This window comes from Oncorhynchus kisutch, linkage group LG2, assembly GCF_002021735.2.
Source record: "Oncorhynchus kisutch isolate 150728-3 linkage group LG2, Okis_V2, whole genome shotgun sequence".
Classification (NCBI taxonomy): Eukaryota; Metazoa; Chordata; class Actinopteri; order Salmoniformes; family Salmonidae; genus Oncorhynchus; species Oncorhynchus kisutch.
Window position 1 is genome coordinate 27,115,355 of NC_034175.2, and position 26,907 is coordinate 27,142,261.

Consider the following 26,907-nt stretch of genomic DNA (forward strand, 5'->3'; position numbering starts at 1 on the left):
GTTATTGTATTGAATTCCAGAGGACGTTTGGAACTCGGTGCTGAGTGTTGCAACCGAGGACCAACAATATTTACATGCTTCAGCAATTGGCAGTCCTGTTCTGTGAGTTTCTGCAGCCTACCACTTTTCCACTGAGCAGTTGTTGCTCCTAGACGTTCCCACTTCACAATAAAAGCACTTAACAGTTGACCAGGGCAGGTCCAGCAGGGCAGGAATTTGACAAACTGACTTGTTGGAAAGGTGGCATCCTATGATGGTGCCACTTTGAAAGTCACAGAGCTCTTTTGTAAGGCAATTCTAATGCCAATGTTTGGCTATGGAGATTGCATGGGTGTGTGCTCGATATTATACACCTGTAAGCAACAGGTGTGGCTGAACTAACCAAATCCACTCAATTGAAGGGGTGCCCACATAGGTTTAGACAATTTTGCAAATATGTAAACAAGGTATTTGTTTCAATTTGAATACATTTGGAAACGTGTCTAAACCGGTTTTCGCTGCATCATTATGGGGCATTTTAGAATTAGGTTTAATGAAACAAAATGTGGAAAAAGTCAAGGGGTCTGAATACTTACGTAAATAAGATATTTTGGTTTTAATTTGAATACAAGTATTCAGAACCTTTACTATGAAACTAGGAATTGAGCTCAGGTGTATCCTGTTTCCACTGATCATCCTTGAGCGGTTTCTACAACTTGATTCAAGTCCACGTGGTAAAATCAGTTGATTGGAAATGATTTGAAAAAGCACACACCTGTCTATACAAAAAGGTCACACAGTTGACATTGCAAGTCAGAGAAAAAAACATGCCATGAGGTCCAAGGAATTGTCCGTAAAGCTCAGAGACAGGATTGTGTTGAGGCACAGATTTGGGAAATGATACAAAAAAATACAAAAAAAAGAAATTCTGCTACATTGAAGATCCAAGAAGAATGGCCTCCATTCATGAAAGGAAGAAAATTGGATCCAACCAAGACTTTTCAGCTGAGTGCCCAGGCAAACTGAGCAATCAGGGTAGAAGGGCCTTGGTCAGGGAGGTGACCAAGATCCCAATGGTCACTCTGACAGAGCTCCAGAGTTGTTCTGTGGAGATGGGAGAATTTTCCAGAAGGACAACCATCTCTGTAGCACTTCACCAATCAGGCCTTTGGTAGAGTGCCCAGATGGAAGCCACTCTTCAGTAAAAGACATGACAGCCAGCTTCCTCCAGACATGAACGCTGAGCATCATGTCTGGAGGAAACTTGGCACCATCCCTACGGTGAAGCATGGTGGTGGAAGCAGCTCCAATCGGTCAGTCCATTCTGAATTTATGATAAATCTGTTGATTTTGGCAGGCAATATAGCTTGCCTACAAACGTTCTACATATCTTTTTTTTAATGAGACTGTCATTTCAGTAATCAAGAGATGTGTGCAAGGCATGCACACGTGTGTAGAGAGCCAGAATGGAAATGAGTGAGACAATATAACAATGGGAGAAGTTGAGAATTCTGTGATTACTGCAGATCTAATCACTCAGTTAATTTCTTGATGAGAGTTGCTAAGTTAAGATAAAACACCTGAACTATAGTCAATGTGAATGAACAGTGGACTCCGGGATAACATTTCACGTGGCTTTCTTTTCAGTTCATCAGGAAACAGTTAAATGTCTCCCTGTACGCTATATATGTAGTTTTGTCAGTTCTCACCATCTCCTGCCTAGAAACTAATGAAGGACAGTGACTTCGGTAGCTCCTGGGTGACCAGCTTCCCTGTAGAGGGGAATGCATCTCCGCTGAGCACTGCAGGATCACAGTCCTGACCTGTCCCCAGTGATTAATCCAAGTTCTCAATCTCTCCATGTGGATTACAAAGTTTTTAGTAGGGCTGCAGCGGTCACGAAATTGTCAGTCGGTAATTGTCAAGCAAGTAACCGCTGGTCTCACAGTAATTGACTTAATTAACACACATTTAGCATCCTACAAGCCACTAATGCAGACCTTTGGAACATCTACAATTTAAAGAGTCTAATAATTACATGTAATATAGCCTCCACTTTCACAATATATTATTTAATTTATACAGGTCTAAAAAAAACAATTAAAATTAGGTCTAATTCAAAAGAACAGAATAGAACAAAGAACAACTCTGAGTTGTCCTTATGTTAGGTACAGATATGGCTATGCCATATGGTTGTGAATTCCACAGCATTATTTTATAGTATGAGGAATACAATTGAAAAAAAAAAAAAAGGACATTTTCTGCAAACGATTTAAGGGAGTGCGCACATGCGGCTAGTCGGTGTTGAGCAGTTAACAAAGACACAGAATGCTACATGCATAAGAGTTATTTATGTAACTTTAGTTGTAATGCACACAGGGAATTTTAATACATTGCATGACGCGACTATTGATGACTTGAAAAAGTTGCATGAACGGTATGAGCTCTGCTTAGTTTTTTTGTGTAGGCTCTACACACTTCAGTCTCATTAACAATTGGACAAGCACTTAATGTCATGAAGTAGGCGATAACCGCTAATGTTCCATTAACAACATTACCAAGTAACTAACTGCGATTACGCATGTAATGCTTTTATTTATTTTTTAAGTTCATTTTTAATGGTGAAAATGATCTCTCCCACCTTGAAACTCACTCGCTGCATATGTATGCCAGTTAGGCTCTACATCTGTTGTAAAGCATATTAATGTGCTTCATTTTAAGTTATTTGGGCATTTTAGTTATGATAAAAACCTTATCAAAACATAAGCCTACGGGCTAAGCTACATGAGGTGTGCGACCAGGATTTGAAAAAAGTCCAACGAAAGAAAGCATGCATTGTTTCATGCGTTATCATACTATTCTTGATTTAATCGTGTATGTACATATAAATTACTTGCCTAATTAAATAAAAAATAAGGTGAAATTTGTTTTTACTTAGTTGGGTGATAATCATCCATTTTCTGGAAACAAAAATATATCTATGTATTTCCCATTCCCATCAGCTTTCTATAGCTGATGGGAATCTTTTTTTATTTTAATTGAGCCCATCACTGTCCTCACGCAATTGCATAGCCTAAAGAAATGTTGCCCAACATGAGCTCTGATTAAGTGTTTGATTAGATTTGCATTGATGTAAGAGTGATTAGAGGGGCAATAGATTGCTGAGTACCAGGCAATTAGCAAGTTTGGTAGGCTACTAATGACCACCAGCAGAATCAGCACTTGGAAAAGCGTAACTACCGTGACTAAGCAGTCAGGTGGAATTTGACTGCCTTCACGACCACCGGTGTGGTGGTAATATGGTCACCTTAACAGCCACAGTCTTAACCAAGACCTGCCCCAGGTTCTCACATCCACAACTGCCTTTCAAGCAACAGTCCCCACAGGAATAACGGCAAGATAATCCACATATCCAAAGGTCTACATTGCGCCTTGAATACCCCTTCAAAAAAGGTAGACAGCATTGCATTACCACCACCACCATCTGCACCAAAAAGAGCAAAGAAGCTATGGAAGTTGAGAAACTCAAGATCAATAGAATTGTTTAATTTCCTCAACCTATGAACATGGATCAGAAACATTGCAAAAATAATCCAGAGAGTGAACGACAATTTTAAGCATTTATTGGCTAGGCCTAAGCTATATTGGATTTGCTTCTTAGAGATATTAAGTTGAAGGCAGGCCTATGAGGTATGATGGCATCAAATGCATCTAAAAAAGACAGTCTCTCTCCAACACAAAACATTATCACACAGTATTATCCCAAAAAGATAGACTAGGGGATCTAAATATTGAACCTCTTTGCCATTTCCGGTCAGGCATGATCCACTATATAAATCCAAAATGTCATCAAAAACACACTACCGCATCCAGAGTAACTTTAGCAGATATTTGCTCAGTACACTAAAAATGTCTTGGCTTGCCCTTTTGGTTTTGTGAAGAGTTTTATGTGATCCGGGACATGTCTTGTACTGTTTTACAAATCCAATGGTATCAAAACGAAACTCCGCATAACAAGAGAAACATGATCCTGCCCACGAAGAGAGATTACTCAAACAGAAATCTGAATAGAAAATAGCAGTAAAACAGACTGCACTCCAAAAAGTTACGTCACATTCACAAGGCTTCAAAACTCCCATTACAATGGCATAATGGTCAGTATAAAATGCCTGACTTGATAAACAGGTTTTAAACCCAAACCTTTAACAAATAATTCTAGATTGGCAAGTGGATGAGAAGTGTCCTTTGATGAACTGAACTTACTCCTGCCAAGAAGCCAAGTAAAGAATGAGGACACGAGTTTAACCAAACTATTTTAATCACGGCAAAGTCAGCAGAGACCAAATGTTCTTAACATTCACCGCAGCATTGTGCATCGGTCTCCTCGTCTGCGTTTGCCGAGTTTAAGATGTAACCCTAAAGTCACTAGGGAAATATTTGTATGCAAAATGTAGGCATACCATTTTTGTTTTTTTATTACCATAATCTCAATTAAATGCCACTTGAACTTCACCCCTTAAGCCTGCAAAGTTAGAGAATCTTCCGACAGAGAACACTACTCTGGGACCTCAAGAATTGCAAAAAAAAAGAAAGGAAAAAAAGGCAATGATGGACCATCTATAAAATGCAAATGACACCTCCTAAACCATCCATCAGTCAAGTGGTGGGACAGGAGGTTCTAACTCACCTGGTTGACTGCATCTGTTTAGTGGTCTCTGGGTCCTCAAACATCTTCACAATGGGCTCGGTCTCACCCTGCAGCTGCTTCAGCTGAGCCACCACAGTGATCCTCTTCTCTTTTAGGGCTTCACATGGACATAGAGCAACCATTAGAGGCTTTGACCAAGGCAATACCCAGGAAAATACCATTAAATGAAACATAAAAAATGACTGTTTATACTAGTTTTTGGGACAGTGAGGATTGTATTAGTCATGACTGTAAAATGTGAAGGGGGGATGGTGTGCAATCAGTTCTGCCGCCATCTTGTGATTGTTCCATCAATAAGTGTAAACAATACTGAACCATGCATAACCCATATCACTGTACAGGTTTCTTTAACAAATATTTTAGGAGGTAGACCAAGCAGTGTGCAGTCTACTTACTGGCGGGGATCTCTTTCTCAGGGAAGAGGTTTTTGTGTACATCCATGGCAAAGTCCACCATGTTGGTCTCGCTAAGGAGATCCAATTTTCCATGAAGCAGTTCTTTCTCATTGTAGATCTGAAAGAGGAAATGGTTAAAAAGGTGGGAAATTGGGTTATTTTGGAATATACCGTTTCAAATCCTCAACTTTGACGACCCAGTTTAAGAGAACTGCTGACAATGACAGATGTAAGGAGTTCATCTTCTAACCTGACTAACGAAGTTAGAAAACATGTTTAGCTGTAATGGACGCCTGGTTGTTAACGTCGCCCAGCAGAGGGCAATGCCACCCTCATTTTGACAGAATACCTGCCCTACAGCGTAAATGCTTGTTTTGGTTACACCGCCGAAGAATGATACAAGACACGTGTACATATTCACGAATTGGAGCTGGAAAATAACGGTGGTGATTTCCACGTGGAGTGGAGAAACATGAACAAATACAGAACAACTGCTCTTGTAGCTAGCTAGCATGCTAACCTTCACTAGACATCCTGCTAATCTTATCTAGCTAGCTAACGTTCTGTTGCTCATTTATTTAATATATCGTATTCAAAAGATTGGTGGTTAAGCTGCACCAATCAATGTGGTGAAGCATGCCGTGAAGCAATACTTTAGCGGTAAAAACCGTTCATCTTGGAAGCAGGGCTGTAAAATTCAATCATATCACATTTATAAAATGGTCATACATTTTGGGGGAATACAGACCAGCATAAATTACCCAACAAGTTTGCACGCCTTTTTAATTTGCTCCATCTTTTAGGCAGTCAAGTATATGCTACTTCAAAAAGCATTTTTGCTCAGTTGCAACTTGAAGAGTAAGAACTTTGCAGGCATTTCTGATTAATAAAAACAATGCCATGCCGGTGGGTGGTAACATTCAAATAAATCCAAGGACGCGAAAAAAAAAGGACTGAAATTATAGCACGTCATATAGGGGAAACACAGAAAGAAAAAATAATCATAAAATAACCCCACTTCAGATTTCCGACCTCCAAGTCGAAATACATCTTACTTTGACTAAAAATGATAACTTCAGAGCCGTCCACACCAAGGACCATAATTATATCATTTTTTGTTATAATTCTAATTCACAGAAGAGTTTATCACAATAACAACAAAAAGAGAGGCGAATGATATCAAGAGCTATCGTTTGGATCACTTTCAGAGCAATTTTCCCCCAACGATAAAACAATGACCACAAATAAATAAAAACAATTCTATTGAAGTGTTCTTGGTTCTAGCTGCGTGAGGCTGCCCGGAGAATAGATCATTTACCTGTATTTAAGACAAAGCACAGGATTAGCTTTCCTGGATATCTGAGCATATTTGTGGCCACATTAATTGTAGTAAAACTTGGGAGAACGATGAGCCGCGACAAACAGAAGGCCATATTTTCCAAAGGAAATCCCATCTTTACTCTGATACATCATGAAAAGCTAGACAACAAGCTATTGCAGTATACTTAATTTGACCATTATATTTACTACTAGCCTATCTAGGAGTGATTCCAGCTTGCTCTTGCTTTCTGAATGTAGAATAGGGGAGTTTGAAAGGAGAGAGAGTGTGAGTGATGGCCTACTGACGTACATTTCTGGACCTTTAAGTTCCAACTATGGGATTGTGGCTGGTGAAAACCATTGTCTCTGTGTCCAGTACGAAGGAACCATGCTAGCAGATACCCATAGACTTCATTCAATCCAAAAATGATATCCATGAGTTTATCTGACTCTGGGGAAGTAGGTAAAGGACATCATTGCCGAAATCCTGAAGTATTCCTTTTAACTGTGGAGAACAAACCCATAACTGATCCAAATGGATGCATAATCAGGCCTTGGCTGTAGGCAGTTATTTTGTAATTAACTATTCAAAACAGTATGTTTGAGCGGTTATTCAAATTGGCCTACGTCATTGCAGTTTACAGCCTTAGACAATTGTGCATTCACTTGATAATACATTCCACTGTGTTGATGTAGCCTAGGTAGAATAATTGTATTTTCAAAAAAAAAAAAAAAAAGTAGGCCTAATCAATGGTTAAAGTTAACCGACTAGGAAATGGCAGATCTGTGCATTTAACCAAGCTGCGTCCGGGGCTGGTTAAATGCACATACCTGCCATTTCCTAGTCGGTCAACTTTTTTTCCCTTGCACTTTGACGGGTAAATATTTAAACCTATTTACTTAGCTAATGAATGGCCTAATATCTAGCTTCTTACTTCAGCTACACATCTCTAGCCTCTCTCCCAGCTGTTTCCGTGCGCAGTAGGCTATTCAAGCCTCTCCACCATTCCCCTTCACATGAAATCCCAGGAAAAACTATGGGATTATTAATTTTAAAAAATAAAAAAAATATTGTTTATGCTAGGCCTAATAGCCTTTTCCTTGCGTGAAGGAGGCTTGCTCTTGCTAAATGTAAAACAGTCCTAGGCCAAATGAACTGTCGCACAGGTCAGACATGAGCACAGCGAAAAAGAGCCAAACAAATTGACAACCATAAGAAAAATGGAATTCACTTTGCAAACCACAAGTGGCTAAACAGCATTTATTTTTTTAATTACTAAATTTAAAATATGAGTTTCTATATTACATGTACATTGAAGTATTATGTGCAGTTGTCACTACGGACAATGAAAACACAAGACCAACCAGTGCTTCAGGGTATGAACACCTTATTAAAAGGCCTACAGCGTGCAGTAGGATGTGTTGAATGAGTTGCAGGTGTCCTGCAGAATGATAAACAATCTGCTGGTAGGCTGGATGAAATATTTCAACAATGCTTTTTTCTGATAAAAACTAGTTCATTGCATCATCCGTGAAGCCCAGTTTCAAGCAATCACGAAAAAAAACAGGCCTTATTTTAGGGAATTTTTCACCCTGCCAGCTCCTATTAGTTCTATTGAGCACCGTGGCACCAACTCGCCTTCGGAGCGTTCTATTCCCAGCCTATTGTTCTACGTCACAAGGCCTGCTTTGCTATTGTTGGCAATGAGACCTGCCCACGTAGGTGTAGTTTAAATGTAAACAAAAAAGGACCCCTGGAACTCTGAGGTCATCCCATTGTTTCCTGAAGGGAAACATAGCCATGTCTGTTTATTTAGCCAAATATCCCGCAAAGTGTACATTTAGATTTTTACAAATTGTACACCATTTTAAACACGAGAATCTCTCCTTTCTAATTATGTAAGGCTGGGCACCGTACTCTGCAGTCATTGATCGCTAGAACAGAAATAGACATTTCTTTCTTACTTCCTCGTTATGTGTTGTCTCTACCTTCTTGCCCTTTGTGCTGTGGTCTATGCCCAATAATGTTTGTACCGCTACCATGTTGTGTTGTCATGTGTTGCTGCCTTGCCATGTTGTCATCTCAGGTCTCTCTATGGTGGTGTTGTCTCTTGTGATGTGTTTAGCTATATATATATTTTTTATCCCAGACCCCGTAGGAGGCCTTTTGTCTTTGGTAGGCCATCATTTTAAATAAGATTATTTTATTAAGCAAGTCCAACAAAAGGTTAAATTAAATAAACTGCAGACATAATCACAATTGGCACCATCGAGGTGCTGATGTTCACTTTCTACACAAGTTCTTTTTCAGTTTAGTCCTAAGAACAGACTGGTGATAAAATAAAAAGGGATACATTTTTTGGTGACATTTAGGCATAGGCTAAATGGAATTCTAAGCGTCACTCCGAGTTAAAAACGTTCGATTCCATTTATTTGCTATGGACTCACGCTGGTGTTCCAGCTTAGCCAAAGTTCTTTTGCCATTTTTCAGCCTTGGGTGAATTTTGACTCGTTCTATTTTCCAGCCTACCGCTGGTGTGGATGCTCGCCAAGGTTTCGAGTTGTGTATAATTTTTAGTTATGGACCTTGGTGTGGATGGCCCTTTATTAACTTCAATCGTTGTGCAACGTCACGGGTAAGCTCTGGGCATCGTGAATTTATGTTATTGCCTTGTGGTAACGTTACTTTAAATGCATACCTAGTGTTTATAGTTAACTAGTCATCAACCTTTCTAGCTAGCTAACTAACAACAATAACAGTTAACGCGTTACCTAGTTGACAAGGACACACTAGTATAGTTAAATACATCGAGACGAGGATCTCGCTAGCATGTAGGAGTCATGTTACCAAGATCTGCAGATAGTAATGTTGAAAAACAAAAGCTCAATGAACGTAGCAAATGTTTGTTCACTAGGCTAGCCAGATAACTAGCGTTAGCTTAATTAAATTAGCAGCAGCCGCCAGTGCCGGTTAACGTTAGTTAGCTAACTATTGTTAGCCTAGGTTTTTAAAAATTAGCTAACGTTAGCAAGTGTGCTGAAGTTAAGGTTATACAATACGTTAATATACAGCAAACTGACACCAACATAGCGTTTACTAAATAACCAATATAGCTTGCTAGCAAGCGAGGCCCAAAATTCATGGGTGACTGTTTCACGCACGTGGCGTTTACATTATTTACATGGGTTATTTACACACTTCTACCGAAAACTTAGATTGTGGGTACAACTTAACTTAACACACGCATTTACCTCTTTGACAGAAAGGAATTCCAGCAAAGGAAAGACGAGATGTCGGTCCAAAAAATGGGCAATTTTGGTGGTGAGGTCGTACTCCGCCATTTTCACCACGAGAGAGGAGGAAGTAGACGCGAGAACGTGTTACGTCATTTGACCAATCAGCGTCACTTTCAGCATCAGTACCTGCATGGATTGGCCATAATGATGATGAACTATTATTAACTACTATTTTAATGAGCATAACGACGATAATGACCATGTCTAATTATACTGTACATTATTATAACTGGCTGTTCCAACAAAGCGAATTGGGGGCACATTGTAGCATTCAAGATTCATATTCAAAATGTTATTTTTTTCTTTGACAGTTTTGTTGACAAGATACAACAAATGAGTGGATTGAGTAGCCTTCAACTAATAAACCAAATGTACAACACTGATAAAGTACCTTGCGTGTAAGTGCAAATACTGTCTAACAATTTTCCAGTCCTAATTTTATTTATTATTTTTAATTGTTCCAGATAATGGCATGTGCATGAAGACATTTTCTTCTAATTAGACTTTGCAATTAGAGTATTATTAAGTTATCCCTTTGGCAACCAATTAGTTAATATGGTTGAACTTGTGTTGTGAGTGTACAACTCCTTCTCTTGTGACTTGCAGGGCTGTCTCATGAAGATATTTTATAATGTGGTCTGCTCATATGGAAATGTGTATTCAGCTTTTCTCCTGCATAGGCCCACTCAAAAGGAAGCATGGCTATGTGGTAAACCTTTCAAGACTACCATCATTTCACTGTAGTGTTGATACAATGAAACATGTCATTTATGAAGAGGGAGGTCTTTGCCAAGTGAACTTGTTGAAATTGAAAACATTGGGCCTCCCCAGAACCCACCAATATTTCTCCAACAAGAGAAGTGTCTAATAGAGTTCACCAAGCTCAAAGACTGACTCTTCACAATGAAATAAAGCACATGGGAAAGCACAGAGATGTAAATAAACATAGACATGATTAAATAATAATAATAAGGCTAATTAAACATTTTGGTTTTCTGCCTGCCTACGCAGTTATTAGGGTCTTGACTACCCAGCAAAAGCAAACTCTTTTTTCCTCTTCAGCAGATGCCTCATAAAAATGCCCATGTGTTGGCCATACCCAGCAGTGAAGAGCCAATATCAGATACTAAATGGTCCATCTCTAATAGGTTCCACTACTACCTTGTTTGCTTGACAACCACATGGCACTGTCCTATAGCACCAAACAATTGCCCCCTTGTTACAAGGAAGCTCTCTCTCTCTCTCTCTGCCCTCCGACTGCAGCTAGAAATTAGTCATAAACAGACACCACTCACCATGGCCGATGCTGTTTTACTGGGTGCTTCAGACACAGCCAGCCCTGACTTAAAGTCAGTGATCTTTAAAACTTGAAGAATAAGAAAAAAGGTAAGTATAACACCAGCACTGCTCCTTTGTGTCCTCTGCCCAAGAGTTCTGAGTAAGTTTTTTTTTAGTAAAATATATTTCAGATCTTTTCATTGTCTTGGTAATGTTATTGTTTTTGCACAAATTTAACAAATGTCCCTGTAATTTGATCTCTAGATGCTCGCTAGTTTGTTATTTTTTTCGGGGAGCGATTTAAACCTTTCATTTCCATCAACATTGCATGTTGAGTTCTCAAAATTATCAATAACTGACACACTGATAATCATGCATTATTTTGGCCAATGGTAAACTATATTTACCCAGCCAGTTCTGAGGTGGACAAAATATTTGCCAAAGAATAGACCCATCTTTCAAACATGCCTCCATTTGGCAGCCATACTTCCATTTGGCTCACATACTTGTAGGCCAAGCAGTGACTTCACTCTAAAAATAGCTTTTTTTGTTTTATGATATAGCCTAATCTTTTTTATCATTTGGATCACCACTGACTGAACAGCATTCCTTTTGTGAAAATGGTGCCAAATTTGCTTAGTGCTTTGACAAATTCTGCATATTCACTTATTTGCCAGTGTTACTACTTGGGAGTCCAAGTAGTAAAACTGGCAAATTATTCATGGTTTATTATGAAGAAATTAACAGCTATTACTAAGTGGTTTGGTTTTACTCAGAAGAAGTGCACTGTTTAGTCGTTTATATTTTTTATGTTAAGATTTGTCTTCCTCAGTTTTTTTAATCGTAAGATATAGGGATATATTTTTGCAAAGTGAAAGTGTAAATATTATGACAACCAACCCTGATATGATTGGTTCTTCTCTTCCAACTTTGATTGCAGATTTTGTATTTGACCTATTTTATTAAACATACCCAACAAAACACACCATGGTACATACATTTACAAATTAATCTGGAGAAGGCAAAACCTAACATTTGCAAACAACAGCCAATATATATGTTTTAACCATAGGTTAAATAGCACAAGCTAAATTATAATTGACAACGAATATTGTGTTTGAAAGAGTGATTCAAACACTAAATTGTTTTGTTTTCTCTTATTTCAACCAGCCAGTGATTTTAATGAAGGTGCCCTGGGGAGTATGTTGGAAAAATTCAAGCAAGGGATTACTCTCTCTTAAGATGGAATCAGTTTTCTGTTGAAGGGAACATTTTTTATTTCAGAAGCTATTCACATTTCCCCCTAGTAGGACACTAAGAGGATAGATACTGTGCTGGATTTGAATTACGTGGTATGCAAATTTCATTTGATAGAAGTCATCACACAAACTACACAATTTACACCAAATAAACATCTATCAGGTTTCAGAGTCATGCAAAAAGCTGTGATCACCTTCCCTTGCTGGATTTTTTCAGTGGGTTATTTCCTTACTCTGAAAAGCAGAATTAGGCCTATGTGTTTTACAGTGAATCATACCCAATTGTGGCTTGGTGGAAGTTTTAGGAAACTGTGAGAGCTAAGGTGATTAACACATCGATGTTCCAATAAGAGGGAAACACTTACACAGCAAAAGGGGACCTGCCCGCGTTAGTCATTTGAGGTTACTGAACCTGAGCCTTTCTTGGACCTGAACACTGCTCTGAGGTCTATCGACTTCAGGGCAGAACACATTTTGAATGTTATTATTTTATAGGGCTACTGTACTTTACTGATGCGCTGAGTGAGCTCATAGCTCACAGCCCATGCTCATGTGTGCACAGTTGACATCCAAAGATATATACCCTCACTGGCGGGCCGGCTGCGACAAAGGTTAAAAGTGCTGTACTACCCAAAACTAAGGTGGTCTAGCCTATCATATTGGAATCTTCTTGAATGTTGTGTTTACTCACTGTGTATGGAAATGGGCGGTAACGTGACTGCGGAAGGCAGAACTATTCTCAATAGTAGCCCTAGTAGTACCGAATGTTGCTACTTTTTTTTCTTACTTCTGTGTGGAATCTTTGTGATGCAGACTCCTCAGAATGTACTTGTGAATGCAGAATGCACTCTGCCCCTTTTTCACAATGAGAGGTGTTAGCATGCATTATTTTTATTTTTTACACCTTTATTTAACCAGGTAGGCCAGTTGAGAACAAGTTCTCATTTACAACTGCGACCTGGCCAAGATAAAGCAAAGCAGTGCAACAAAAACAACACAGTGTTACACATAAACAAACATGGTAAATAACACAAAAGAAAAGAAAAATAGACAAATCTATGTACAGTGAGTGCAAATGTAGAAGTGTAGGGAGATTGGCAATAACTAGGCCCTAGAGGCAAAAATAATTACAATTTAGCATTAATACTGAAGTGATAGATGTGTAGATGATGATGTGCAAGTAGAGATACTGGGGTGCAAAAGAGCAAGAGGGTGAGTAATAATATGGGGATGAGGTAGTCGGGTGTGCTATTTACAGATTGGCTGTGTACATGTACATTGATCGGTAAGCTGCTCAGACAGCTGATGCTTAAAGTTAGAGAGAGAGATAAAAGACTCCAGTTTCAGTGATTTTTGACATTTGTTCCAGTCATTGGCAGCAGCGAACTGGAAGGAAAGGCGGCCAAAGGAAGTGTTGGCTTTGGGGATGACCAGTGCAATATACCTGCTGGAGCGCGTGCTACGGGTGGGTGTTGCTATGGTGACCAGTGAGCTGAGTTTTACCAAGCAAAGACTTATAGATGACCTGGAGCCAGTGGGTTTGGCGACGGATATGTAGTGAGGGCCTGATACAGGTAAATGACATCGCCGAAGTCAAAGACTGGTAGGATAGTCAGTTTTACAAGGGTAAATTTGGCGGCATGAGTGAAGGAGGCTTTGGTGCGAAATTGGAAGCCGATTCTAGATTTCATTTTGGATTGGAGATGCTTATTGTGAGTCTGGAAGGAGAGTTTACAGTCTAACCAGACACCTAGGTATTTGTAATTCTCCACATATTCTAGGTCAGAACCGTCCAGAGTAGGTATGCTCGTCGGGCGGGAGGCAGCAATCGGTTAAAGAGCATACACTTAGTTTTACTAGCATTTAAAATAAACGTGCACACACAAGTATTTACCCCTCATTTATTTTGTTCTCTCATTAGATGGGTTCCAGTCTGGACCGTCCAGAACTGGAGGGCCCAGTCCAAGATCTTGACAGACTAGGATAGAAACTGGAACCTTGGAGCCAGACTCTGGAGACAGCACCAGGACGTTGGGGTCAACCCAAAGCAGAGCTTTCCAGCTGGAGGGCCTGAGACCACTCTCTCTCTCTATGTTTTGCAAGGCTCCCCCTTGTTCTGCATCACACTCAATCTCTGTGGGGGAGGCAGGGTGGTCTCCAAATCAGCGATATAAGCTGGGCTATATTTCTGACTGTATCTTAGTCTAGTTGACCACTGCCAAGGTGCTTCTCGGTCAACCAAACCATGTAGGAAAGGCAAAAACACATAACTAATGAGGAGATCCCAGCAAGACACAGCAATATCACACAGCCATTCTAATGAAGAAAGTGATCCAGAGTGGAGCCTTGTAAAACACTACACCGATAACTGCCGTAAATACACAGATCCACATGCTCATTTCTGTTTCCTTGAATGAAAATGAAAATGTTGTGAACGCTATAGGCGGAGGCCTTTGGAGACTGTGTGGGTTTGTGGCCACACAAGATCCATCAGTCAGTATATCCCAGTCCAATAAAAAGGATGCTGTCAGAAACAACAACATATTTCAGCATGCAGAAAAATTATCCAGCTCTTGATGTGTGTGTCTTTCAGAGGATAAATACTTTTCAGCTTTTCCTAACTGGATCAACTTAAAGGGCCAATAGTGATAAGCCAGGGATTCCATGAAAAACCTCAGCTCTGTAGTTCTCTGAAAACCTCCTCAGTCAACGATTCCAAGAGAGGGATGAAGGCAGACAGTGCCAAAGACCCCCACCACCAGCCTCTCTTCTCTCTAATATCTATCAAAAAATAAATCAAAACGATCTGAAGACAAATGTCTCTGTGCTGGATGTTGCAAAGCCAAGCATCTCCTCTCAATCTGAATGCCAGTGTTTCATATGAATTTCAATTATTCTTTTAGATATGCATCACCTCGCGCGCGGTCTGTGTCAGGTTATAAATCAGCAGCCCACACTCCTGATCCAGAGCCCAATGCTGACATCGGCAGCGTCCGATTCGATGGCAGTGGGATCGGGGTTATCGACCGAGCCAGGGGGCTAGAAAACAATACAAACTCTCAGGCAAAAGGCACCCGGTTGCACCAAGCATGTCAGAGCATCTGCACAGCACATGTCCACTTTTTACACCAAGAGTAACATGTAAATACTTTTCTAACCCCGGAGAATCCTCACGTGGCCACGTGTCATATTATGTCTTAGGAAAGACAGAGGAGAAGCTGTGTGTGTGTGTGTGTTGTAAGGATGTATGTTCATGTGATGCTGGAATCCTGTAGTTGGTACACCTCAGTAATATTATCCACTCAGAAAAAGAGAGAGAATATTTGACTCGCTCGGCCCCAACTCTACAGTACCTCACTAAACTCTGTTCCCATGCTAACTCCTCATGATATGCATAGCTTGATTTCCCCTCTGCAATTTTCTCTGAAAACATGACATTACAGGGAATGCCGTGTTATCTCCAAATGTGTGGTCATGGACATTCTTACTGGAAAAGAAATGTGAAATCCAATAACTCCACGAACATACTATTTAGCAATGGCTTCTGCTGAAGTTGGGATGGGATTCATTTATACTTCTTCATCTGGATTCTGAATTTCTGGAATGATTACAGTTGCATGTATTTATGTAACTTAGTTGAAGGCTCAGAAAAAAACCAGTCTCAAAACAATTGGAGGAAAGTAATTATGAGAGTGAAAAGGGCCATAACTCCTCTAAATGGTGAACCTCAACTCTGACCCCCGGGAGGATGTAGAAGTGTTCCATGTTTCAAGCTGTAGCAATAGCTTTGGGCTAAAGGTCAGACCACTACTGCTCAGGATACCGTTACTGAGAAGGGCCACCATCTGTGAGGGTAGCTCTTAAAGGATACTCAAATGTAGGCTCTACTCAAGAGTAAACTTTTTTTTCCTGATCTTAATCAGTGCCAGTATAAAGTTATACGAGGAAATCAACATCCAAACATTAAAGAGGCTCTCTACAGTAGATGACAGATTGGTCACTGTGTGGCGTATCATATGTGTGCGAGAAGTCAAAATTCAAAGACTGAATCTGTATCCTTTCATAAAGATTACAGTAACTGATACAGAATAAATAATGTTCCATGTTGCAGCATCATATCGAGGACCTTTAAAGAAAAAAAATCTAATAAAGGTTGGCATTGAAAGATCAAACATTTCTCACACACTATTGTTGAATAGACTGCTCAACTACTAGGATGAAGTCAAGGAAATCTGAATTCAGCTTCAAGGCTCATACTTAATTAGGGATTTAGTTGATCTTGTACCTCTAAAATCAACCCATATCTTGATGGGACATTTCATGCATGCCTAAATTGCAGTGGGTTACTTGTGGGTGAACACATCTGAACACACATGGAGAATGAGTCTTTTAAGATTCTTCTCTTGCCTGGTGATGTTAAACTTGTTTAAAATGAATTTAATGAGAAAGAACGGTGGACATTAATCCAATCCAGCAACACATCATGTACTGCATGTGGTAATACACTACTCCACTATGAGCAATCACGCTACTACACTAGGTGTCAAGGGAGCCATACATCCTGAGCTTCTAACTGTGTGAGTAATGTCAATTACTTGTGCGGGGGCTTACATTGAGCTGAATATTGTTCTTGGCATTGAAACCTAGGGAGAGTGAGTGAGAGAGTGAGGTAGCTAAATTGTGATGGGCCACAGTGTTCCCGCTTTGGGCCTCTCACGCAGGCTAAGGGTAAGGTGAAAGGGTGCTACGGAGAGGAGATCATCAGAGGCAACGTGTGCTGAAGTCATCTGTAGAGAGTGATTCGCGGTGAGCTGAAAGCAACTTGGTCAGACATGGGTTGTAGTCAGCTTTCAAAGCAGACACAGCACAGCTGGCTCCAGAGGGTTCAGCCCAAACATTGTTGCTAATTGCATCTGTCTTCATTTTCCGCAACCGTATAACACCGGTGAAAAAGAAAGAAAAGGCTGGAAACTAACAGGAACTGTTTCAAAACCGCAGAGCACTGTTCATTTGTAACTGTTCATTTTAGTGATTGCCAACTCTGATTGCTTCTGTCAGAAATCAAAATATAATGCCTGTGCAGTGTTTCTACTGTAAGCCTGTCTTTTTGAAGACAAGGAAAAGAGACTGAAAGGAAAAAAATATATACAGTGGACAAAACATTATGAACATCTGCTCTTTCCATGACATAGACTGACCAGGTGAATCCAGGTGAAAGCTATGATCCCTTATTAAATGTCACTTGTTACATCCACTTCAATCAGTGTAGACTAAGGGGAGGAGACAGGTTAAATAAGGATTTTTAGCCTTGAGACAATTGAGACATGGATTGTGTATGTGTGCCATTCAGTGGGTGAATGGGCAAGACAGAATATTTAAGTGCCTTTGAACAGGGTATGGTAATAGGTGCCAGGCACACCGGTTTGAGTCAAGAACTGCAACGCTGCTGGGTTTTTCACACTCAACAGTTTCCCGTGTTTATTAGTCACACGCGCCGAATACATTTCTTACTTACAAGTCCCAAACAAAAATGCAGTTAAAAAAAAAATACAGTTAAGAATAAGAAATAAAAGTAACAAGTATTTAAAGACCAGCAGTAAAATAACAATAGCGAGACTATATACAGGGGGGGGTACAGAACTGCTACGCTGCTGGGTTTTTCACTCAATAGTTTCCTGTGTGTATCAAGAATGGTCCACCACCCAAAGGACATCCAGCTAACTTGACACAACTGTGTTAAGCATTGGAGTCAACATGGGCCAGCATCCTCGTAGAACACTTTCAACACAGCGTAGAGTCCATGCCCCGACGAATTGAGGCTGTTCTGAGGGCAAAAGTGGATGGGGTAAGGTGCAACTCAATATTAGGAAGTTGTTCTTATGTTTTGTACACTCAGTGTATTGCCTGTCTCATGTGCCATATGTGGGGCTCTCGCAGCATGAAAACCTACGTAAGCAGCAGTCAAGGAGCACAATTTGGGTTTTCAGGACGGTTGCTATTGATCTCTCCTCATTGTGACATTCTAGCTTGACCCTCTCCAAGGTAAACAGCAGCCGTATGTTGAGATGTTTTTTTTAAATTTTTTCACTACTTTGTTTCACTCCAGATACAGCTGCATCTCATGCTGACAATGTTAAAGACAGCTTGTTTAAAGACACCTTTACCATCATGGCCTCGTCCTCTGAGTCTGGCCCCACTGTCTTTTCTGGTCGTTGGTGCAGGTCGGGAAGAGAGCAGGGCCCTGGCCTTTAACAGCACCCTGGCAGAGAAGGGAAAGCCCTTTACCCTGAAGGACAGTGTTTGCTTGTTTTAATGTGGTCGCCTCAGTATTTTGGTTTCCAGCAAAAACCCGACCACATATCAACTGACTGCCATGTGCAGACTTGAAAATTACAAGTCCACGGATCGTTTGAGCTGAACGTAAGTTCAACCGCACATAATGTTATTTTTTGTATCCCTGACAGAGATGATGACATTTTATAGTCCTCTTGTACACTTGTACTTGCCCAATAATGACCATGCTCTGCCTTTTTACAATGGCAGTGTCCTGTAAAAAAAAACATAGTCCTGTTGACCTCAGACAATAGAACATTAACAAAGTATCTACAGTGCAGTGAGCGGTACTAGGGATGACATCAGGATTCTGAAATGTTTCTGTAAGTGAGTTTGTGCTGAGTCCACCTCAACAAGTGTGTAATGTGGTAGTGGAGTGTGGCGTGTAACTTACAAAGTCAGAGACATGGGACAGTCAGAGGCCCCTTGAGAGGGAAACCAAGACAAGAAAAGGACAACACAGCATCTCAAATGTGCTTTCAACACACAAGTCTTCTACTGCTGACATTCTGCTTAACCTACCTCAGAAGAAAACGAATTACAAAACTAAGCGTGAGACTATACAGCATCTCTGACCCCTTTCCAGCCCTCCCTGGTAACAACCACAAATCTAACCAGGCCTCGTGAAAGCTAGGTGTAAGATTAATATACATTTAGTGTGAGCAGCATTGCAGAGCTCGGAGACCTAAACCTCTGGAGAGGGCGGGTGGGTTGAAACAGGGTAATTTTAGGCCCAGTTACATGAATAATAACTGGAAGCAGGGTGTCAATCAGCATTGTCAGATTTAATACCTGGGTGTGATGGGGGAAAGGGTGCATGCATTGCTTTTGTTTACATCTAGTGCTGTCATAACTCTTATGCTAACCAGTCTGTTATGATCCTCTTAAAGTGAGATTTTGCAGGTGTTGAAACTGTGGTCTGCTCTGAGTGTCAATTGTTAAATTTAAGCAATCTATGCATCAGATAGTAGGATTCAATTACCCCAATGATTGAACAACTGCCTCAAAGTGAACATCCATGATAGCTTTGCCTGCTCAATTAAAACACAGCCTTTGAGCAAGCCATGCTAAAAGTAACATTTTGTCCTTACCTCTCTTACCATTCCCGTTAATCATAAATTATTTGACTTCCATGAATCTTCTCATGTCAATAAAAATCGACAGTTTACGCACCACCACTCAGTCATAATTTAATGAAAATAGTCTGGGTAGCCATTTGATTAGGTGTTCAGGAGTCTTATGGCTTGGGGGTAGAAGCTGTTTAGAAGCCTCTTGGACCTCGACTTGATGCTCCCGGTACCGCTGGAGTCTTTGACCATTTGTATTACACTCATACTAATAGCAGGGGAAAAAACTACGGAAGCAGCAGAAATATTTAAGTCCATAGAAATGAACAAAAGACATTGAACATGTCTCAAAAACATGCTTGACTATTGTCGAGCTTGTCGACTGATGGTCACTTGTGGTGACACTACTCGGTGCTCAAAAGGGTCAGCAGAGACAAACCACACCCAGTTCAATGACGTTAAACCTGTGCTGCCAAGAGCGATGGCGTCGGTGTCAGAAATGTACGACGTAACCTGGGAAGGTAAACACAGACGATTAAACGTTTTAATGTACTGTACTGTATGACCGACGGTGTGTTGCTAAATCCTTGTCTAATTCGACGTAGTGCATTTTAGCCGTCGTTCGGCGGATGTAGCTGCGTATGTGCCATCTCATCACGCCAGCTGCTGACTTGTTCGCTAGCTAATTCGGCTGGCTAACACGAGATAGCCTCTTAGCTAGCACATTATTTCTGCCTGGATTTCTAATTTCGAAGTTAGCTAGCTAACGTTAAGAATTGATGAATCTGTTTTTGTTGTCGTAGCTAACAGTCCACAGCATGTGTGAGTTTGTAAGGATACACAGCAGGCTAAACTAGCTAGCCAGTTTAAGTACCTTACGCCTGTCATCTGAGTATAACTAAGTTAGCTAGCAGTCTGTTGTCGCTCTGCCTCTAGCTGGCTTGCTAAAATACACGGTCTTGCAATGGATACTACTAATAGGCAGGGAAAACCCGTTTAGGTGATTTCTTGTCTAACATCAAAATAAATCACAGCACGTTTTTGGTCTCAACAGTTAACTGATTAGTTTTGTACAATACCATTGGCCGTTAATGTTGTGAATAATTGAATTACTAAAACTGACATTTAAAAGGATGCTGTTTCCTGTTGACAAGACATTGATAAATAGCACAATGCCAAAATACCGTTTTAAAGTGTCCAAATCGGAAAGTATTCAGACCCCTCAGCAAATTCCCCAGCAATACCCCATAATGACAAAGTGAAAACACGTTTAGAAATGTTAGTAAATATAACAGTAATACCTTATTTACATAAGTATTCAGACCCTTTGCTATGAGACATGAAATTGAGCTCAGGTGCATCCTGTGTCCATTGATCAGCCTTGATGTTAATACAACTTGAAGTCCACCTGTGGTAAATTCAATTGATTGGACATGATTTGGAAAGGCACACACCTGTCAGTAAAAGGCACATGACAGCCTACTTGGAGTTTGCCAGAAGGCTCCTAAAGGACTCTCAGACCATGAGAAACAAGATTCTCTGGTCTGATGAAACTAATATTGAACTCTTTGGCCTGAATGCCAAGCGTCATGTCTGGAGGAAAGCTGGCACCATCTCTAAGGTGAAGCATGGTGGTGGAAGCATCATGCTTTGGGGATGTTTTGCAGCGGCAGAAACTGGGGGACTAGTCAGGATCTAGGCAAAGATGAACGTAGCAAAGTACAGAGAGATCCTTGATGAAAATCTGCTCCAAAGCGGTCAGGACCTCAGAATAGGGAGAGACGGTTCACCTTCCAACAAGACAACGACCCTAAGCACACAGCCATGCAACACTTTTTGTTTATCACATCCATCGATAACTGCATTCTAAGACCTGCGACCCCCAGCGCATATGACAAAATCAATTGTACAAACCCAAAGATGTTGATCTGTTTTAAGCAATTGATCTTGTGTCATCGTGTAGGCTATAAACATTCTGAGGTAAAAATGGATGACATCCTGATGATTGCCTCATCTCTGTACCCCACATATATAATTATCTTACAGATTCAACCACAAAGTCCAGGGAGGTTTCCCAATGCCTCGCAAAGAACGGGACCTATTGATTGATGGATAAAAAGAGAAAAAAGCATACATTGAATATCTTTTGAGCATGGTCAATTTATTACACTTCTGAATCGTGTATCAGTACACCCAGTCACTACAAAGACACAGGCATCCTTCCTAACTCAGTTCCTGGAGAGAAAGGAAACCGCTCACCGTGAGGCAAGTGGTGACTATTTAAAACAGAGTTTAATGGCTGTGAAAGAACACTGAGGATGGATCAACAACATTGTAATTACTCCACAATACTAAGCTAATTGACAGAGTGAAAAGGAAGCCTGTACAGAATAAAATTATTCCAAAACATGCATCCTGTTTTCAACAAGGCACTAAAGTTATACTGTGAAACTTTGGCAAAGCAATTAACTTCTTGTCCTGAATATTAAGTGTTATGTTTGAGGCAAATTCAATAAAACAGATTACTGAGTACCACTCTCCATACTTTCAAGCATAGTGGTGGCTGCATCATGTTATGGGTGTTAAAGAAACAGAATGGAGCTTAAGCACACCGCCTCGATTCGCTCTTATGTAGCAATATTTGAAAAAGTGTTTTTTACATTGACTAAAGTAGACTCAGAGCTAGAAAATTGTATATCATACACTGCAATTGATGAACAACGGGAAAGTTCTTCTGCTTTGAAAGTTGATAAACTTGTAAACCCGCTTTTGAGAAAATGGGCCTTGAATGTTTTGGTACACCTTCTGGTGAGGTCTTTACACCCATTCAGCATCGTTCACACCCTCTTAAGCCTTAGCCCCACCCATCTCTTTAAGGATTCACATGTGAGACCATGTGGTAAACACACGCAATATCAAAGAAAATCAGTTTATTTGTCACATGCATAGTATACATAAGGCGTAAATGGTACAGTGAAGTGGGTTAACTTTAAACATGGATGAACGCTTCACGGCAGACTTGGAACCATTTAACTAAGTTTTGTTTGTAGCTACATCTTGGGTGTGTTCGTAAATTCAATACAGAGTGCCAGAGTGCCCTCTGGGCGTTCGTAAATTCAGAGCGTTGTCAGATTGTCCGTTCGTAAATTCAGAGGGTTTGTTCAGTAGGGTTGGTCCGAGCGTTCTGTCCTTACAACGGCAGTCAAGCACCCAAGCTAACATCGACTACTTCCGGACACAAATGAGAGAGAATCTCACTCTGACAATTTTACTCGCCCTAGCAGACCTGGTTAGGCTGTTTTCATGTTATCCAGAGCGTTGGTGACTAACTGTGCTGCTGGCAACAATTCAGTTGTTTTTTTTAGGAAGGTTTACTTATTCCCGGCAATATTCAACGAGTGTTGAGCGTTCGTAAATTCATCAGTTATTCTGTCGGAGTACATAGCCAGAGTGAGTTTACGAGCACACCCCTTGTCTGGCCAGCGTTGTGTCAAGTCACTCCGGTTCACACTGACTGTGGCGTGTGCAGGAAGTAGCCCATTACTTTATCCAACTGATCTGTCGATAGCGCCTGCTAAATTGGGGTCATCAATGATGTTGAGAAAAGTAGCAATACTTTTGTAGTTCTCGATGGCTAATGTTATATCTTTCAAAAACGTTGCGGTAGAATGGACTGTCATCACATACTGAACAGCTCACTTTTTAGACAGACGCATGCTACATGGCAGACCAATCCAAACTCCTCTCCTGGCATGTCCAGCCCATCCATTATCTCAGCCAAACTAATTGTACAATCCAGGTGTGCAAAGCTCTAGAGACTTACCCAGAAAGACTCACACCTGTAATTGCTGCCAAATGTAATTCTAATATGTATTGACTTGGGGGGTTGAATACTTATGTAATCAAGATATATTAGTGTTAGACAAATGAAAAATCAATTTTAATTCCACACAACAAAATGTGGAGAAAGGGGTGTGAACACTTTCTGAAGGCACTGTATGTCAGGAACCAGTAGGTAGCCCAGATTTTAGAGAGTTGGACCAGTAACCAGAAAAAGTGTGCACTGAACTGCCTACTCGATTAGAGGGCTGCTGGTTCAGGATCATTACCATCCACTACTGTTGTGCTATTTAGCAAGTTTTGATAATTGGAATGTTTTGATAATTGTGTTCACAGAAATGAGAGACAAGCTGCGGAAGTGGAGGGAGGATAACCACAGAAACAGTGAGCAAATCGTGGATGTTGGTGAAGAATTGATAAATGAGCATGCATCCAAACTTGGAGATGACAGTAAGTACATATGTATTAAATCAAGATTCACATCAGACCAATTTCTAGTGCTGCTGTAGTAGGCAGAATCTGTTTGTACACAATGATCCACAACACTAGCCATCCATCACAAGATGTTTGGGAGCCAAGGACTTGATTTGTCAATTTGGTTTCATTCTTGATTTAAGAAAAAGTAGCATTATAATATGAAGGATGTCAACTTTGAGGCTAGACATTTTGGTGATGGAGGTGTATAGTGTTTTCAGGCATCAAAGATATACACAAAGCCAACATTTACAGTTGGGCAGCATGTTCCATTTTGACAACATTTAGTGGCAGAAGGGGACATTAATTAATATACTGTATTCTCAGTCTGGCAGAAAACATGCAAATACTCCAATCTCGATTTTATATGGACTGCTATGGTTTGTAGTTTCTCTGCAACATGATTGCTAGAACAGGTTGTACAGTAGGCCTATGACTGATTTGGTCTTGTCACAGTTCTCTGCTCATGAAAGCAAGGAAGGGCATCAATCTCTTAGAAAATGACTGGTTCTCCCAATGGTGAATTAATTCAGTGTGGAATCAAGGAGTACCGACTTCCTTTGTACAGGCATAGAATAACAGGGAACCAACCTGCGCTCATAAGGATACCGCTGGAGATATGATTAGGCCTGTGTTATGCTGCGAAGACATTGAATACATGTTACTTAGAAGGAGAGCGACCATACACTTGTTAACACCTTCCTGTTCAGTTTACACCCTTTTCACTGGTAGTCCAATGGGAGACTGTCCACTCAAGCGGTCATATAATGTATGCATCGTTTTTGATTGGTAAAACAAAGAGTCCCAACATTTAACAAGGCACACCGTTTAATTGAATAGCATTCTGGGTGAAGCTGGTTGAGAAAATGCCAAGAGTGTGCAAAGCTGTCATCAAGGCAAAGGGTGGTTACTTTGAAGAATCTAAAATATATAATATATAATATATTTTGATTTGTTTAACACTTTTTTGGTTTCTACATGATTCCATATGTGTTATTTCATAGTTTTGATGTCTTCTATTATTCTACAATGTAGAAAATACAAAAAATAAAGAAAAACCTTGAATGAGTAGGTGTGTCCAAACTTTTGACTGGTACTATACATACATACATACATACAGTGCCTTTGGAAAGTATTCAGTATCCCTTGACTATTTCCACTTTTTTTTTTTACCTCATCAATCTACATACAATACTGCATAATGACAAAGGAAAAACTGTTTTTTCACATTTTTGGCTGATTTATTAAAAACTGAAATACCACATTTACATAAGTATTCAGACCCTTCACTCAGTACTTTGAAGCACCTTTGGCAGCGATTACAGCATCAAGTATTTTTGGTTATGACGCCACAAGCTTGCCACACCTGTATTTGTGGAGTTTCTCATATTCTTCTCTGCAGATCCTCTCAAGCTCTCTCAGGTCTTTCCAGAGATGTTTAATCAGGGTTCAAGTCTGGGCTCTGGTTGGGCCACTCAAGGACATTCAGAGACTTGTCCCGAAGCCACTCCTGCATTGTTTTGGATGTGTTCTTAGGGTTGTTGTCCTGTTGGAAGGTGAACCTTCGCCCCAGTCTGAGGTCCTGAGCGCTCTGGAGCAGGTTTTCATCAAGGATCTCTCCGTACTTTGCTCCGTTCATCTTTCCCTCGATCCTGACTAGTCCCTGCCAGGTTTCCTCCAAACGTGATGCTTAGCATTCAGGCCAAAGACTTTGATCTTGGTTTCATCAGATCAGAGAATCTTGTTTCTCATGGTCTGAGAGTCTTTAGGTGCCTTTTGGCAAACTCCAAGCGAGCTGTCATGTGCCTTTTACTGAGGACTGGCTTCCTCCTGGCCACTCTACCATAAAGGTCTGATTGGTGGAATGCTGCAGAGATGGTTGACTTTTTGCAAAGTTCTCCCATCTTCACAGAGGGACTCTGGAGCTCTGTCAGAGAGACCAGCCATGGGTGGACCAGGCCAAGCCAATCGGCCTGAGTTTTTGCCCACAAAAGGGCTTTATTACAGACCAAAATACTCCTCAGCAACCCCACCCCACCTCAGACGATCCTGCAGGTAAATACGTCCGATGTTGAGGTCATGGGCTGGTGTGGTTACACGCGGTTGTGAGGCCGGTAGGACGAATTCCCTCAACTTGAGACATCTGTGGCGTTGTGTGACAAAACTGCACATTTTAGAGTGACTTTTTATTTTCAGTATATTTATATTTGTTTTATGGCTTAGGGGTTGAAGCTGTTCAGGGTCCTGTTGGTTCCAGACTTGGTGCATCAGTACTGCTTGCCGTGCGGTAATATAGAATCTCTGGAATCTTGGACAATTTTTAGGGCTTTCCACTTACACCACCTGGTATAGAGGTCCTGGATGGCAGTGAGCTCAGTCCCAGTGATGTACTGGGTCATACCCACTACCCTCTGTACTGCTTTGCGATCGGATGACAAGCAGTTGCCATACCAAGCTGTGATGCAGCCAGTCAAGATGTTCTCAATGGTGCAGCTGTAGAACTTTATGAATATCTTTTCAGCCTCCTGAGGGGGAAGAGGTGTAGTCCTGCCCTGTTCACGACTGTGTTGGTTTGTGTGGACCATGATAGACCCTTAGTGACGTGGACACAGAGGAACTTTAAGCTCTCGACCCGCTCCGCTACAGCACCATCGATGTGAATGGTGGTGTGGTTGGCCCTCCATTTCCCGTAGTCCATGATCAGCTCCTTTGTCTTGCGGCTGTTGAGGGAGAGGTTTTTGTCCTGGCACCACACTGCCAGGTGTCTGACCTCCCTATAGGCTCTCTTGTCGTCGGTGATCAGGCCTGCCACTGTTTTCATTGACGGTGTTGGAGTCGTGCACTTCTTCTTGTAACACTTTTTAGAGCAGGGGTAACGTGTCTTGCTCTGGCACTTTGGGTTCCTAGTACTCGCCTCGGAAACCTGACACTACCCCCCCCCCCCCCATATATTTTTT

General features: G+C 40.8%; 2 protein-coding genes across 3 annotated transcripts in view; one reads left to right on the plus strand and one right to left on the minus strand.

Moving 5' to 3' along the window:
• The window catches only part of LOC109864504 (eukaryotic translation initiation factor 3 subunit E), a 43,181-nt gene extending 33,363 nt beyond the window's left edge, over positions 1-9,818 (minus strand). Inside the window, exons 1-3 of the mRNA XM_020452355.2 lie at positions 9,655-9,818; positions 5,083-5,200; positions 4,667-4,784 (exon numbers count right to left, since the gene is read on the minus strand). Coding sequence (XP_020307944.1) covers positions 4,667-4,784; positions 5,083-5,200; positions 9,655-9,744 — 326 coding nt within the window. The 5' untranslated portion in view covers positions 9,745-9,818. The remainder of the gene's footprint in view (positions 1-4,666; positions 4,785-5,082; positions 5,201-9,654) is intronic.
• Positions 9,819-20,025: 10,207 nt separating this feature from the next.
• The window catches only part of LOC109864514 (ER membrane protein complex subunit 2), a 60,387-nt gene continuing 53,505 nt past the window's right edge, over positions 20,026-26,907 (plus strand). For both annotated transcript variants that reach the window (XM_020452363.2, XM_020452366.2), the window contains exons 1-2: positions 20,026-20,157; positions 23,813-23,926. In XM_020452363.2, the coding sequence (XP_020307952.1) occupies positions 20,118-20,157; positions 23,813-23,926 (154 nt within the window). In that variant the 5' untranslated portion in view covers positions 20,026-20,117. The remainder of the gene's footprint in view (positions 20,158-23,812; positions 23,927-26,907) is intronic.